A 17,374-nucleotide genomic window follows, 5' to 3' on the forward strand; every position below is an offset into this window, starting at 1 on the left:
AGTATGCTAGAGTTGTACTCATTTAAAAAACCATTCAGCTACCTTTGGTCTTAAAAATTTTTGATATGTTGTTGCAGATTTTAAATCGCACATAGTCTGAGATGCTTTAATGAAGACTTTTTAAGCATTGTTTGGAGAAATTAATTGATGTAAAATTGTTGTTTTGCTTATTCTATTACATTTGTCTTTACTCTCAGTTCTGGATTTTTTTGAAACAGATATCCTATATTATTCCAATAGATGAGAAGCCATATACAGTACACCTTAAACAAAGGTAATTTTTTCATTCTTTAGTTTTGAATTTCATTCTATTTAATGAATGTTTACTTATGATAAAAATGGACTACTAAAATAATAAATATAGTCACTATTACATTTTTAGTTGTCTCAGATGAACAGATACTCTTCTGTGAATTAATTACATTTTTGGTCCTTATTCTTCATGAAAGTAGCCTTTTGTGAACAGGGAGGTTAGGAACAGAAAAAATAGACTCACCTCCTGAACGTGAATCTGTATGATTTTAAGTTGATGGAATGAGCAGGACCTGTATAATCAAGGCAAGATGCCAAAACAAGAACTAAGTCTGTAAATGATTGTATTAGTTAAGATTTAATCAAGGAGGCAGGCCCACCATTAGGGATATGGAATAGGGATTTAATACAGAAATTAGATGATATATTGTGTGAGAGCTAGTGAATAGTTTATGGAAAATGGTGCTAGCTATGTATCATCTTTCAGAGAATTGAGAAAATAATCGAAATAACTTTTTATAAGATTTACTTCTTTAATGGAAACCCAGCTGTGAAAAGCTGGATTGTAAGTAATGTGTGACTTTCAAGACGACAATTTCAGTTAATTTTTGGGTATAAAACTAGACTACATGGAATTAAGGAGTGACTAATTATATGACCAAAAATAGTAAAATGTAAATAACTTATTAAAAATATTGAGCAAAGAAAGAAGAAAGAGGAAGTCAGATAAATGCTTTCAAAGAAAGATAAAACTAAGTTTTTTGACTGAGCGGAAATTTCTTAAAGAGAGATGTGGAAACAAGTGATTTATTGTGTAAGATACCAAAGAATGTCATTGAGTAAAAGAAGAGTTAACCTATTCCTGTAGAGAGAAGGGAAGAATATGGTAAATGATAACACAAATAACTTCTCAGGTATATAAGAGAAAAAGTGAAAGAACTCACATTGAATTTGAACATTTTATCAGGACTATGAACAGTGGTAAGACATACAGGAACTGGAGCTTGGGATATGTATGGATAGAGAATGTGTATATTGTTTTGGGAAATTACCTGCATAATTATTATGATAGCATAATGCTAATTATGTTATTGCAAATAACTTATGTGAGAAATAATGAGAAGCAGAACTATGACTGTGTAGAAATAGAGATTTTTTTTTTTTGAGAAATACTGAGGTGGCAGAAAAAGGATTAGCTAACGGATTGGATACAGTGAGTTGTGGCAGAGATTTATTTAGTGGGGCAATGAAGGATGAGGGGAACAGATTTGAGTTAGAGCAAATATGGGCTCATTTTTGGAGAGGTTGTATATGAAATGCTTGTGGGATATCACAGGAGTAATGTCTAGCTGGCAAGTAGATTTAGTTTAGAACATGGAAGGGAGATGTGGCTTTTACAGCTATTTAAAGAAAATGTAGATATAACTGAAGCACCAACATGAACAAGATAATCTATAGAAGTGAGGATGAATATTAAAGGTGAGAAGGAAAAACAACCCACAAATGAATGCCATGGAAACATTTAAGGGAAGAAGCAGGGATACAGATGAAAGGATTTACAGAAGTAGAAAGATATGAGGAAAACCAGGGGAAATGGTATGATTGAAGTTGGAGTCAATGATTTAAAGAAGGGGAATGTGGTCAGCAACATGAAGTACATTAAGAGTAGTTTTACTTGACTTCGAACTGCCTTCTGGATTTGACAACTAGAGGTTCATTAGGTAATTATTCTATATGAGATCAGTTTTAGTGGAGGATTCCCAACAGAAACTAGTCTGGGTGGTCTAGTTATGTTACTTTGGATGGAGGAGTGAGCATGAGGTGAGGACGCCTAACTAAATTAGCATAAGTTCAGGGAATGGTATCAGAGAAGGTTGAACTTAGACTGTAGTTTTAGTACCTGTATTTTTTTCTTCTCTTCTTTTTCAATTACATTACTTTTGTTACAGATGCTTCTCCTTTTTCTCCCATTGACACCCTCCTCCCGATCCCGCCCCCACCCCAGCACTGTTGTCTGTGTCCACTGGTTATGCATATATGCATATAAATTCTTTGGTTTATCTGTCCCCCCACCTCCTCTGAGGTTTGTCAGTCTGAACCCTACTACTACCTATGTTCTTAATATGATCCAATATTATTTGAGTATTGAGTATTTATCCAAAACTTTTTCACTTCATTATAAAGGAAATATGTATTCATGGTAATAACATTTAGAAAAAATGAAGGAACAGACAACTGTCAGAATCCTACATCCAGTTCACAACTTTGTAAATTTTAAAATGCTTTTCTCTCATCTTGTAGTCCCTTTTCTTTATTTTCTTTAAAGGAGTCCATTAAGATAGGAAAATTATTTTTAGTAAATGTGTATTGCTTTGAATAAAAATTATGTATATGTCAAAAGAAAATACTATCTTTGTCAGAGGTTGGCAGAGTTTTTTGTTGTTTTTTTCCTAAAGCCCAGATAGTAAATATTTTTGGCTTTGAGGGCCATAAATTCTCTGTTAAAATGACTCAACTCTGCTGTTGTAACAGAAAAGCAGCCATTGAACATACAAAAGTAAATGGCTGTGGCTGTATTCCCATAAAACTTTATTTACAATAATAGAAAAGAGCAGGTCATACTTGGCCTGAGGGTGTTAGCTTGCTTGCTGTTGCTTTATATGTTTCAAAAAGAGTAACTTTTAAAATTCTCTCATTCTTTTTTACATTTAGATTTTTTGTGGCAGATAATTTTATGGTTTATTTGTATAATGAAGGTGTGAATTCTTATTCTTCAAATATTCAGGTAAGATTTAAGGTCTACGTTTTACAGATTTTTTTGGAAATCTTTTTTACATTGAATAACTGCTTTCCTAATGAAGAAGACTCTATTCACAGGGTACATGTTTAAGGGATCCATTTTTAGGGGGATCTGATTTTTCCTATTTTATACTTTCCTGAAGTCTCGGTAAATTAAAGACTAATTGGATTTACTTAGCACCTTTACTCTGCCTAGAATATAGGTACCATTTAATTAATTAATTAGTTTGTATTTTGTTGACTAAATGAACATAAATTAAAGAAGTAAAAGCAAACACAAATATTACTGGACACAAAATCATAGATTGAAAACCTTTCCTTTTTTTACTCTCTATCCCAGTGATTTTCAACTGGTGTGCCTCAAGAATTTTTAAAACATACATTACCTGACTATTTAGTCAGGGGCACTGAACTCTTTTCCCTTAGAGCATCAAATAAAAATATGATGACAGCCAACACAACAATAGCTGTCTGGTGTAAATGTATCAAATTTATACCTATTTTTTTGTTCAGATCAACAAAAAGAATGTGTGTGTGTGTGTGTGTGTGTGTGTGTGTCACAGAATTTTAGTAATTCGTTTATGTGTGCCATGAGATAAAAAAGGGATGACAATTGCTGCCTTATCCCATCCATGAAAAAATTCTGTTGAATCTACTCTTTAAATTCTAGTATGTCCATAATCCACCCTCTTCCTTTGTCTCCAACCACTGAAACAACTCTTTTCCAAGCAAACATCAGGGTTAACAGGATTGTCAGAACTTCTTGAATACTTTCTACTTTCACACCTTGCCCATCCCCTCAGAGTCAATTCTGAACACATCAACCAGATTCATTATTAAAATCTGGTCAGATCATGTTGCTTCTCTTGTTAGAGAACCTTCCATGGGGTGACCATTTATGGCTCACAGAGTGAAAACCAAAGTCATTTCAATATCCTACAGCCTTTATACAATTTGCTCCTCTTTATCAGTCTGACCTCATTTCCTGTTATTCTCTACCTTACTCACTTGTTTTAATACATTTCTCTCCTTGCTGTTCTTCAGACACATTAGACATGTTCTCTTTTCAAGAACTTTGCACTTACTATTTCTCTGATCCATGTATTTGATCTTTTACAAAATACCACATGTTTTTCTTCCTCATTTCCTTCAGGTCTTGCTCAAAATCACCCCATTAGTCCTTGACTAACCCCTTTTTTATTTATTTGTTTTAAAGTAGGTTTTTATTTATTAGAGAGAGAGAGAGAGAGAGAGAGGGAGAGAGAGAGATGTCAGAGAAATATTGATCGGCTACCTCCTGCATGTCCCCTACTGGAAACTGAGCCCAAAACCCAGGCATGTACCTTGACCAGGAATTGAATCAGCGACCTTTTGGTGTATTGGATGATGCTCAACCAACTGAGCCACACCAGCCAGGGCCTAACCTTAATTTTAAATTGCATTCTTCCCCTTAGTACTCCGTTACTTTACTTGTTTTGTTTCTCCTCATAATGGTTATCAACATATGATGTGCCATCTACATTATTTACTTTATTTTCTGATTCTCCAGTGCAATATAATCTTCATGAAGCCAGGGATTTTAGTCTGTTTTATTCACTGATGTATTCTCAATGCCTAGAAAAATGCCTGGCACATAGTTAGCATACAATAAGAATTTGTTAAAATATTAAATTGGACACCATGTCACTTTATTTATATTAGATAGGACCATTAGTTTCCTTTACTTGCTTCTTCCTTCCTCCCCTAGGTTCCAACATAAGGCAGTGTGTTTACAAACTTTACATTGATTTCTACCAAAAGTTATAGTACTATTGAATCTTGGAAATTATATAATATTTCTCTTTTTCTATGATGATGTTTGTTAGATCTCTAGCATAATTGTGCTGTGGGCAGAGACCAATCTTTGTATGATTACAGTTATTTAAAATTTATTCTCATGTTTCATTGTCAGCATGTGTTTTTATTTTTTTAAAGGTTCTATGTTCCTTGAAAATAAAATATATTCTACAGTTTTAAAGTATAATATTATGTCTATATTAGGTTGTTAACATGCTGTTTAAATCCCCTATAGATTCTGAATGCTTGGTTTATCAGTTACTGACAGAGTGTATGTTTAAAAATCTTTTACTATGAATATATATTTCTTGCCCTGGCCGGTTTGGCTCAGCGGTTAGAGCGTCGGCCTGCGGTCCGGAGAGACCCGGGTTCAGTTCCCGCTAAGGGCACGTACCTCGGTTGCAGTTTGTCCCCGGCCTTGGTTGGTCGTGCGGGTGGCAGCCACTCGATGTGTCCCTTTCACCTCGATGTTTCTCTCTCTCTCTCTCCCTCCCACTCTACCTGAACAAAAAATAGAAAAATGTCCTTGGGTGAGGATAAAAAAAAAAAAAGAATATATATTTCTCTATTTTTATTATTCTTTCAATTTTGACTTTACATATTTTGAAGGTATGTTATTAAGTGACTACAAATTTGGAGTATTTATTTCTTCTTTGTGAATTGAAACATCATTTTAAAGTGTCCCTCTTTATCACTACTCATACTTCTTGCCTAATGTCTGCATATTTTTGTATTAGTATAGCTTCAAAATCATCCTTTTAGTTTGTGTTGGCATGGTGTATCTTTTTCTACCTCTTCATTCTTTCTGTTCCCTTACATTTTAGATGTTGCCTTTTAGCAGAATATTAGATTTAAAAGAAATTCAGATTCACAATCTTGGTCTTTTAATTGATGACCTAAATTTACATATTGGAAAATAATTTTACCAAAAATATGGAATTAACTTTGGAAGAAGGGTGTAAAATAATAATCCCAAGTATTAATCTGATAAGAGTAGTTAATACAGTAAAAGTGGCAAATGTGGGGAAACTTTGTTTCTGAATGTTGCTTTATTTGTACTGAGAGAGATTGTGTAGCCTGGAAAATATTCAGAAAATTCTATAAAATAAGAAATCATTAGAAAATTTTGTCAATGCCTAAATAACCACCTTACTTTTTTAATTTTCTAGACTCAATGCTACTACCAAGGATATATTGAAGGATATCCGAATTCTATTGTCACACTCAGCACATGCTCTGGACTGAGGTTATATATTTTCTACTGTTGATATGTGAACATAATAGTTATGATATTTGGCTGCATTGAATTTGTTATGTTGATATTAAGTGTGAAGTTGGAAGAAAATTCCCATGTGATTATTCAGTTGTATTTTCTGCTGTTTATTTCCCACTTTCTTCAATGAGCAGAGAATTTCCAGCTTCCTTGAAAGTTTGGATTTTCTGGCATCCTTGCTCTATATTCTGTTTTTTCTTAACTTCAGAAATGACAGCTGAACATGCTTGACTACGGCAAGTTTGAAAAGCCAAATTTAGGGTAGCTCATTTTATAGCAAATATTCTATTTTAATATTACCATATACCAGCTACTAGCCAAGTGTTTGAAGATATAAAGAGAAATAAAGATAAATAAGGCATGCTTTTTCTCAAGGAAAATCATCTGCAGAGAGAGGAAGTCAATTCTATATAAACAAATAATTATTAATGTAGTACTTAATTTTCTAATAATATCAGTATCTGAAAGTTTCTAAGAATTGTAGGATGTCCTCCTTAGTGCTTAAAGAGTTCCCCATCATGTCAGGAAATTCTTCACTCTCATTTTGTGTTGTAGGGTCCTTGTTCACAAAAAATGTTCCTCAGTGCTTTTACATAGAACCCTGAATTTTTTTTTTTAGGGAGTAGTCATTTGAACTGTTACCTGTATTTAGGGAAGAAGAGTTACGAAAGTTGTTTTACTCTTTAAGATCTTGCTTTACATTTCTCATTCAAACTACGTGCATAAACAAAATTAATAAACATCTTTTCATAATTACTGCTAAATTTTATTTTTATAAATAAATAGATCATTATATAGCCTTTTATTATATAAGCACTGCAATCCTTTTTCTAAATCCTTTTCAATCCTTTTTCAGGATTTCCATATTGCTTTCATTAAGTAAGTCACTGACTTGGAGGACAGGGGAATTATTTGATCACTATAAATGCTGTGCACTACACCTAGCAGTTTTTACATAATTTCTCTGTGTTTATAACTGTAAAGGAAATGAGAAGTTAATTTTGTGGATTGGTGGTACTCTTTTGTCTCTTCAGAGTCATTATCAAAATATAAAGGATTTGTATCAAGATATTGAGCTAAAAAAGGTTCTGTATTTTCTCCTTTTTTCTTTTTTGATTCTGTCAGAGTTTTATAAAATTGACTACAAGCACTTAAATTCTTTATCCTTAATTTTACAGAGGATTACTGCAATTTGAAAATGTTTCTTATGGAATTGAACCTCTGGACACTGAAGTTGAATTTCAGCATCTTCTTTATAAATTAAGGAACAAAGACAATCAATTTGCAGTTCATTCTGAAAATGACAGTGGTATAGCACAAAAACCAATGGAGTATAGCATTTTCATAAGTGAAAAAGTTAGTTGTACATGCTTTGTTACTACTTTCAAGATAGTTACTGCTTTTAAAAATTTATTTTAGAAAGAAATTGACCTCATGTATAGCTGTAGCAAATATCCTTTCCTTAAGAACATCCTCACCTTTTCTTATTATTTTCCATCTATTTTGTTCATCAGTTCATTTTGTTCCTTAGATTCCACATATAACTGAGATCATGTGCTACTTGTCTTTCTCTGACTGGCTTATTTTGCTTAGCATAATATTCTCCAGGTCCCTCCATGCTATCTCAAAGGGCAAGAGATCCTTTTTTATCGCTGCATAATATTCCATTGTATAAATGTACCACAGCTTTTTTATCCACTCATCTACTTTTATTTTAATTCTTATTTTGTTTGTTACTTATAACTTTCTAAAAATTAACTAGTGTATATTCAATATAAACTTTTTTTTAAATTCTCACTTGAGGATATTTTTCCATTTATCTTCAGATAGAGTGGGAGGGAGAGAGATAGGGGGAGAGAGGGAGAGAGACATACACAGAGAGAGAAACATTGATGTGAGAGAGACACATCAATTGATTGCCTCCCAGATGACCTTGACCAGGGTCGGGGACCGAACCACAACCAAGGTACATGCCCTTGACCAGAATCAAACCCATGGCTCTTTGGTCCATGCACCAACACTCTAACCGCAAAGCCAAAACAGCCAGGGCTCAATATGCACTTTAAAAATTCACTTTTTGCTTTTGTCTCTATCTTTCTGGAAGTTATTCTGTGAAACCTGTATTTATAAAGGTTGTATTCATAACCAAGGAGTCAGCATTCATTAAATTATAATTTAATTCATCTAATTAAAATGTTATAAGCAGGGTTGTCAGTTGTGGCTATGTAAATTGTTCATTGTACACCCTGTATAACTGCATGTTTTGGTTCTCCTAAAAGTAATTGTGAGAAAGAAAAATTTTGTGCCAAGTAAAAGTGTCATAAATATGCATCGTTTACTGAAGAGGCATATGGCATTGTTAGCTCTTTATAGTACACGTTCTTCTCATTTTGTTTGTTTTTATAATACCCCTCAGAGTTTAGCTGGGCATGTAAAAACGTACCTCTCAACTTTCCTTGCATTTAGGTAGGGCCAGGTGATAAAGTTATGGCTAATGACATATAAGCAGATGTAATATGTATTATGTCTGGATTGAATTTTAAAGGAAGGGGATTTATACTCTCCTCCTTTTCCCGTTCCTGATGGCTGCATTGTGGACATGTTGATTCCTCATAGTCCACAAGGATGAGCATGACACCATGTGTGGCAGAGCGTGAAGGTGGAATCAGCCTTGCTCCTGAAGAATTTACAAGACTAAATCACCATTTCAGACTTTTACGTGAGAGAGAAATAAACTCCAGTATTGTTTAACTCAACATTATTTTAGTGTCTCTGTTATAATGTCTAATGCTATGCTTAAAATAATACAAGAATCAAATGTACGAAGAAATGAAGGTTCAGCACCAAAGTATTTAGTGCTATCACATATAAGTATATGAACTAAAATGAAATTTTGTTAACTAAATACCAAAATTTTCCTTTTCCTTCTGAGAGTTTAGCAGGGTAATTTACAGTACCTTAAATTACCCACTGTGGTGGACAGTGTTAGTGCTCTGCCCAGATTCCTTCAGATCCCTTTTTACCATATTTTTGTGGATATAAGGAGGAGGGGGTAGGACACTGTTTTTGTGCTTTTCCTTTTAACATCTAGAATCTGTGACTCTTTCAAAAAATGCATTTATGCTTAAAATTATTTTATTTCCATCACATTGACATGTACTTGGCATATAATAGTGTGTACATACCACACAGTGATTTGACATAGGCATATATCATGAAATAATCACCACAATAAGTCTAGTTTACATCCATTACCACACATTGCTCAACATCACTAATCATCAGAGAAATGTAAATCAAAACTACAGTGAGATACCACCTTATATCTGTTATAATGGCTATTATGAAAAAGACAAAAAATAAAGTGGTTGTAAGAAAGTAAATTGGTACCACTATGAAAAACAGTATGAAGTTTACTCAGAAAATTAAAAATAGAGCTAGGATATGACTCACCATAGCTCTATATCCTAGGCAATGAAAAGAATATCTTGAAGAGATATCTGCTCCATGTTTATTGCAACTTTATTCACAATAGCCAAAATATGGATACAACCTAAATATCTACTGGATATTTGAGATGGATAAGACATAAATCTCTCTCTCTCTCTCTCTCTCTCTCTCTCTCTCTCTCTCACACACACACACACACACACACACACACACACAGAGGAATATTATTCTGCTTTAAAAATGAATACAATCCTATCATTTGTGACAACATGGATGAATGTGGAAGACATTATGCTAAGTGAAATAAGCCAGGAAAAGAAAGACAAATACTGTATGATCTCACTTTACATGTGGAGTCTAAAATAGTCAAACTCATACATGCAGACAGTACAATGGCAGTTGCCAGGAGGTGGGGACAAGGAAAATTGGGGAAATGTTGGTCAAAAGGTACAAAGTTTCAGTTATGCAGAAGGAATAAATTCCGAAGATTTAATATACAATAATGTGACCATAGCTAATAATACTGTAATGTAGTGTAATGTAAACTTGAAATTTGCAAAGAGGGTTGATAGTGCTTGTTCTCACCACACACACACACACACACACACACACACACACACACTCTAAAGAAATGGTAACTATGTGAAATTGATGTGGTAATTAACTTTATTGTGCCAATTATTTCACAATGTGTGTTTGTGCATGTGTGTATAAACATCAAGTCTTATACCTTAAATATAATTTTGTCAGCCATACCTCAGTAAAGATGGAAACATTTTCATAGTTCAGAATAAACAATGTATGAAAGTTTTTGTTTTTAAATACTGTTTTTTGTTTTTTCTAGTCAGAATCAGCTCTTCCAGACTTAATTCCTCTTTATCTAGAAATGCATATTGTGGTAGACAAAGTTTTGGTATGTATTTTCCTTTACTTTTAAATATTTGGTATGAATATATGATTATCCCTAGCTAGGTAGGAACTTAAAAGACTCTAATCTTCTTAGTTGGAAGTCATAGAACAGTGGAAAGATTTGAAAACATTAAAAACCACATATTCAAAATTATATTAGTTCTATCAGAAATATTCAATTTGAAATCTTTACATGGTACTTCACCTTTTGGAGCCTCTCTCAATCCACAATATTTTTAATGGTGATATTTGTTTTATGTGACATTCTTTAAGCTTTAATTCTTATTTACACTTGAAGAACAGTATATAGTCTAGAGAATATTTTGCCCTATCAAATATTTATTGACACAAAAATGGTAATACTATAGCTATTTACAGGAAATGTTTACATTAATATGTCAATATTTTATAGCAGTTTTTATTGGTGCATCTGTTCCAAGCTGCTGTTTGCCTGGTCTAAATGCATCTCTAGATCCCTGATTCCCATAAACAATTTGAGAACCTCTGAACTTCAGGACTTGGGGTGTTAATTTAGTTTGCACTCAACCAGTTATGGTTTTGTTTCCCTTATATTTCGAAGATTTCAGAAAATAGGAATAAAAATATACTTTCCAGATTTTGTTCTGTTAATAAGCATTGGGTTGTCACCCCTATGGAATACCACAGATAATATAAATTATATTCCCTGGGGCCGCATATGGGAGACAACCAATTGATGTTTCTCTCTCACATTGGTGTTTCTTATTGTCTTTCTCTCTCTCTCTTCCCTCCCTTCCTCTCTCTCTCTCTAAAAAAAAAAAAATCACAAACATATTCTCACTTGAGGATTAAAATAAAGTAGGTTTTATTATTATTCAGGTCTGATGAGGCCAACAGATCAGGAAATAGTTGCTGTTGGAAAGATGTGTGGGAGCCTTGATTGTGGTTTCTTTGGGAAGGAACTGTTGAGACAAGGTAAACAAGTTTAGGATTGGCTAGTTTGAACAACTTTAGTGGGTTCTAGGGTGTAGGGGTTGTCTCTAGTTGTGTGGTACCTAGCCCTGGGTGATTAGGGCAGGGAATAATGGCTTGGAGTATACAAATCTCATAAAACTTTGGGGTCTGCGTTGGTTTATTTGGGTAATGGGGGGTAAGGTGGGGCCAGGGAAGACTTTGTGCAAAACCTTTCTTAGCAAGGGCACATAAATATAGGAGAAAATTTTGATACTGGACACTAAATGGGTCCAAGGCCACCTGTCACTGCTTGAGCCAAATTAAGCAGAAACAGGGTTGAATCATATATGAGCCTTTATTCCTATAATATCGGCAGTATGAGGAGAGCAGTGGGTCATCCTCAAAATTCTGCTCTCAGCCATTTAATTTCAAACAAACTCTTATATAAGGTTAGTAAGTGGGAAAAAAAAAAATCTAAAATTAGTGTTTCTAGGGTCTGCCTTCTTTCATTGTCTTTGCAAAAATTAGCCCTGGAACACTGCCTCACTTCAGATAGGTTCTGTCCTTGATCTGGGCTCTGGGCTGCCTTATCTTCAGGGCCCATTCTCCTTTTTGTAACATGTCCTTCAGTTTCTTTAGGGTCTGTCAGAAAATCTCTTTTTTATAGTGAGTAGCTATTAAACAACTGTGATTCTATTTCTATTACATGCCACTCCCCATCAGGTTTTTTTCAGAAAACTTCAGGAAGTTTAGTATGCTTAATACAAAGCATTGGAGAAGGGAAGTGGAAAGAGATGGATTGAAGAATGGACATGATATTTAGATTTTATCCTAAAGATAATGGAGAGTCATTAGAAGATTTTAAGCAGGGGCGTGACATGTTAATGCTTTCATTTTAGAATCACCGTTTAAAAAGTTTTTTTATTGTTGACCGATGTTCCTCATTTACCCCCATCTTACCTTCCCCCACAGGACTTTACTACACTATTTTCAGTGTCCATGGGCTATGCATATGTGCATATATGTTCTTTGATTAATCTCTTCTAGTCCCCCACTCCCACCCCTCCCTCCTGAGATCTGCCAGCCTGTTCCATGGATTCATGCTTCTGGTCCTATATTGTTCATCAGTTTATTTTGTTCATTAGATTCCACATGTAAATGAGATCATGTGATATATTTTTTTTCTCTGACTGGCTTATTTCACTTAGCATCATAATACCCAGGTCCATCCATGCTGTCATAAAGGGTAAGAGTTTTTCTTTTCTACAACTGCATAATATTCCATTGTGTAAGTGTACCACATCTTTTTTATCCACTCATCTTCTGATGGGCACTTGGGCTGTTTCCAGATCTTGACTACTGTAAACAATGCTGCTATAAATATAGGGTGCATATATTTTTTCTCATTGGTGTTTTGAAAGAATCACCATTTAAAAAATATAATGTAGTGACTGGATTGCTAGTGAGAAGATTGGAGAAGGAGGAACCATTTAAGAGATTATTTCAATAAGGTGAAAATTTATACATTAGTAATATTAGGAATAGAAAGAAAAGACAATTTAAAAAGCGATGGATGAAGTTGAATTAGAAGAGCTTATAAATTGATTAGACTTATTCATTCACTTAATAAGTTTATTGGTATGATCTAGATACCAGTTACTGTTCTATTTATTGGATATACAGCAGTGAACAAACAGAAAAAGTTCTGCTCTCATGGAATGTGTAGTGTAATAAATGTGAGAGGTCATAGATGATAATACCATTTACTGTAGTAGTGAAAACATAAGTAGGAGCAGATTTTTGAGGAAGAATGATGAATTTAGTTTGGATACGTTTAATTAGAGGGTCATGTGGCACATCAAAAGGATAGTGTACTTCAGAGTTATGATTTATAGATATGAAATTTGACATTGGCACTTTCATAGAACTTGTTCAGTTTTCAACAATTATATATACACTCATTTGTGTGTGTAGTTTCATACGATAGCATCACAAATGTAGCCTTGCATAACCACCACCACAGCCAAGACTTCCAACCGTACCATAACCACAAGATTCTCTTATGTTTTCTTATTATAATCATACCCTTCTCTCCCCTCTTCCTAAAGTTACTAACTTCTGGCAATTACTAATCTGTTCTCTATCTCTATAATTTCAGCAATATTGCATAAATGTTATCATGCAGTATGTATCCTTTTGAGATTTATTTTATATTCAGTATAATTTTTCTTGAGGTTTATCCACACTGTTCCATATGTGAAAAGTTCAGTTCCTTTTTATTACTGATATTATTCCTTGGTATGAATGTACCATAATTTTTTTAACTAGTTAATCATTTGAAAGATATATGAGTTTCTAGTTTTTGGCTTTTATGAATAAAACTGTTACGAACATTTATGTGTAGAAATTTTTTGTTTGAATGTATCAGTTTTTATTTCTTTGGGATAAATGCCTAGGACTACAATAGCTGGGTCATGTGGTAAGTCTGTTATTTATTTAGAAAGATGCTCCCAATCTACTTTCCAGAGTGGCAGTATGATTTACCTTCCCACTGGTATGTAAGAGTGTTACATCCATTTTGTATTTGTTACTGGCTTATTTTTAACTGTTCAAACCACCAAGTAGCCAAAAACTTATGCGAGTAGATGGAGAGTCAATCTCAGACATATTGTATAGCAAATCTGTATTTACATTTAAAATTAATTCTGTTTTTCAGTACGATTTCTTGGGCTCTGATAGCATGATGGTAACAAATAAAGTCATTGAAATTATTGGCCTTGTAAATTCGGTAAGTATTTTCCTTTTCACTAGTTAGAAAAATTCTCACTAGTTTTGAAATTATAATTTTTATTATCTTGATGTGGCATTTCTGGATACTTAACTCATCCACATAAACTGAGCATGGATTTGTCAAAACTGAATTAATTTCTTGGTCATTTAAAATAACACAAATGTTATTTTTTCTTGTTTTATCTCTTTTGTTTTTAGGTATTTTCCCAATTTAAAGTTACAATTGTGCTGTCATCATTGGAGTTGTGGTCCAATAAAAATAAGATATCTACAGTTGGTGAGGCAGATGAATTATTGGAGAGATTTTTAGAATGGAAAAAATCCTATCTTACCCTAAGACATCATGATATTGCATATCTATTCATGTAAGAATAATGTTCAGTAGTCTTAGAAAGCAAAGATCTGAGATAATTGTGTAGCTTTATTTAAGGAAGTGTTATTCATTTCTGACTATTCTAAAGGGAAGGGGGGAAGGAAGATAGAAAAAAAGTTTTCCAGAAAGCAAAGCTAAAAGAGATCATCACCATTTGAGTGACCTTACAAGAATGTTAAAGAGACATCTCTAGCTGAAATGAAAAGGTGCTAATTAATAACAGAAAAACATATGGTATATATATATCCAGATTTAATTTAATGTTGTAAAGATGTAGATGTGTTTAATCATTTATAAAATTACTTATGAAGTTTATAAGGCCAAAGTAGTAAAAATAATCATGGCTACAATAATTTGTTAAGAGATACACAAAATAAAAATATATTAATTATGACACCAAAAATATAAAATGTGAGGGTGGAGGGGGTAAAAAAGTAGAGTCTCATATTATGTACAAACGGAAGTTGTTTTCATCTTAAAATAGACTATTACAAATACAAGTTGTTTTATGTAAGCCTCATGGTAACTGCAAAGCCAAAACATGTATATGTATACAAAGGATAAGATAAAAGGAATCTAAACATATCATTACAAAGCAATCAAATCTCAAAGAGTAAGAAAAGAAGATACAAATAAAGCAATTATGAAACAGCCAGGAAATAATAAATAAAATAGCAATAAGTACATAGCTATCACTAATTACTTTAAATGTAAGTGAAATAAAATATCTAACCAAAAGAATAACCAAGTGGATAAAAATAAGATCCATGTATATGCTGCCTACAAGAGACATACTTTGGATGTGAGGATGCACACCAACTGAGTATGATGGGATGGAATAAGATATTCTGTGAAAATGGAAACCAAAAGAAATCTGAGATAACTATACTTATATCAGACAAAATTGACTTTAAAACAGAGACTGTAAAAAGAGACAAAGAAGGTCATTATATAATGATAAAGTTGTCAATTCAAATAAATATATGTTTTCTATTTCTTTCTCTTGCCTAATTGCTCTGGCTAGGGCTTCTAATACTATGTTAAATAATATTGGTGATAGTGGGCATCCTAGTCTTGTTCCTGATCTTTTTCATTCTAAGTATACCAGCTGTTGACTTGTCATATATGGCTTATATTATGTTGAGGTATAGTCCCTTTATACCTACTTGATTGGAAGTTATCATAATGGATGCTGAATTTTCTCCGATCCTTTCTCTGCATATATTGAAAAGATCATATGATGTTTAGCCTTAATTTTGTTAACATGGATTATCACTTTGTTGTTCTCAGATGTTGAACCATCCTTGTATCCCTGGAATAATCCCATGGTGTATGATTTTTTTGATGTTCTATTCAATTCAGTCTGCTAATATTTTGTTGAGGATTTTTTTCAATTATGATCATCAGAGATACTATCCTACAATTTCTTTTCATAGTATCCTTGTCTAGTTTTGGTATCCTGGTAATGCTGACCTCATAAAAAAAGTTTAGAAGTATTCCTTTCTCTTCTTTTTTCCAAATAGTTTGAGAATGGTTGATTTTAATTCTTTTTTAAATGTTTGGTAGAATTCACTCGAGATGCCTTTTGGTCCTGGGCTTTTGTTTTTCAGAAGTTTTTGATTGCTTTAATTTCATTGCTAGTAATTGGTCTGTTCAGATTTTCTGTTTCTTCCTGGTTCAGTCTTGGAAAGTTATATGTTTCTAGAAATTTATCCATTTTTTTCTAGGTTGTCCAATTTGTTGACATATAATTGTTTATGGTGTTTTTAAGTGGTCCTTTGTATTTCTGTGGTGTCAGTTGAAATATCCCCTTTTTCATTTTTGATTTTGTTTCTCTCTCTCTCTCTCTGACGAGCCTTGCTAGAGGTTTGTAAATTTTATTTTTTCAGAGAACCAGCTTTTTGAAATCAGTTTCATTGATTTTTTTCCCTATTTTTTAGTTTCTATTTCACTTATTTCTACTCTGATCTTTATTATTTTCTTTATTCTACTTACTTTGGATTTTGTTCTTCGTTTTGTAGTTATTTTAGTTGGAAAGTTAGATTGTTTATTTGGGACTTTTTCCTGTTTCTTGAGGTAGGTCTGTATAGGTATACACTGTCCTCTTATAACAGCTTTTGCTACATTCCATACATTTTGGAAAGTTGTATTCACATTGTCTTTTGTCTCAAGGTAATTTTTGATTTTCTGTTTCATTTCTTCTTTGATCCATTGGTTGTTTAGTAGGATGTTATTTATTCTCTACATATTTGTGTTTTTTCCAGTGTCTTTCTATAGTAGATTTCTAGTTTCATGCCATTGTAGTCAGAAAAAAATGCTTCATATAATTTCAGTTTTCTTGAATTTATTGAGGATTTTTTTTGTGGCCTAATATATGGTCTGTCCTAGAGCATATTTTATATGCACTTGAGAAGAATGTGTGTACTGCAGTTTTGGGATGAAATGTTTTATAAATTAGATCTTGATGACTGATTTGATGTAGAAACTAGGTAGTAGGCAGTTTTAAATAAAAAAATAACTATTATTGAATCCAGCTCATCTAAGGTATGCATAGAATTTTGGAGGAATTCTTTTCTATTGGGAGAACTATCTTGGATGAAGAAAGAGTGTAAACAATACATAAAAATTGGAATGCAAAGCCAGAGTTGAGTGTTAGGAACAAATACTTGAAAACAAATACTGGAGGGGTTATGTATAAACAATATCAGAGAGAGAGAATAAAGCAGCAGTGGGTACACCATGTAATTATGAAGTAACAT

The 17,374-nt window shown here is 33.1% G+C and overlaps 1 protein-coding gene across 1 annotated transcript in view; it reads left to right on the forward strand.

The window, feature by feature from the left end:
• Positions 1–17,374, forward strand: part of LOC118622326 (disintegrin and metalloproteinase domain-containing protein 32-like) — an 89,341-nt gene that overhangs the window by 9,299 nt on the left and 62,668 nt on the right. The window contains exons 3-9 of the mRNA XM_036249776.1: positions 219–274; positions 2,965–3,037; positions 6,057–6,133; positions 7,339–7,516; positions 10,455–10,523; positions 14,169–14,240; positions 14,441–14,607. Coding sequence (XP_036105669.1) covers positions 219–274; positions 2,965–3,037; positions 6,057–6,133; positions 7,339–7,516; positions 10,455–10,523; positions 14,169–14,240; positions 14,441–14,607 — 692 coding nt within the window. The remainder of the gene's footprint in view (positions 1–218; positions 275–2,964; positions 3,038–6,056; positions 6,134–7,338; positions 7,517–10,454; positions 10,524–14,168; positions 14,241–14,440; positions 14,608–17,374) is intronic.

The sequence above is a fragment of the Molossus molossus genome, unplaced genomic scaffold (assembly GCF_014108415.1).
Source record: "Molossus molossus isolate mMolMol1 unplaced genomic scaffold, mMolMol1.p scaffold_m16_p_9, whole genome shotgun sequence".
Lineage (NCBI taxonomy): Eukaryota > Metazoa > Chordata > Mammalia > Chiroptera > Molossidae > Molossus > Molossus molossus.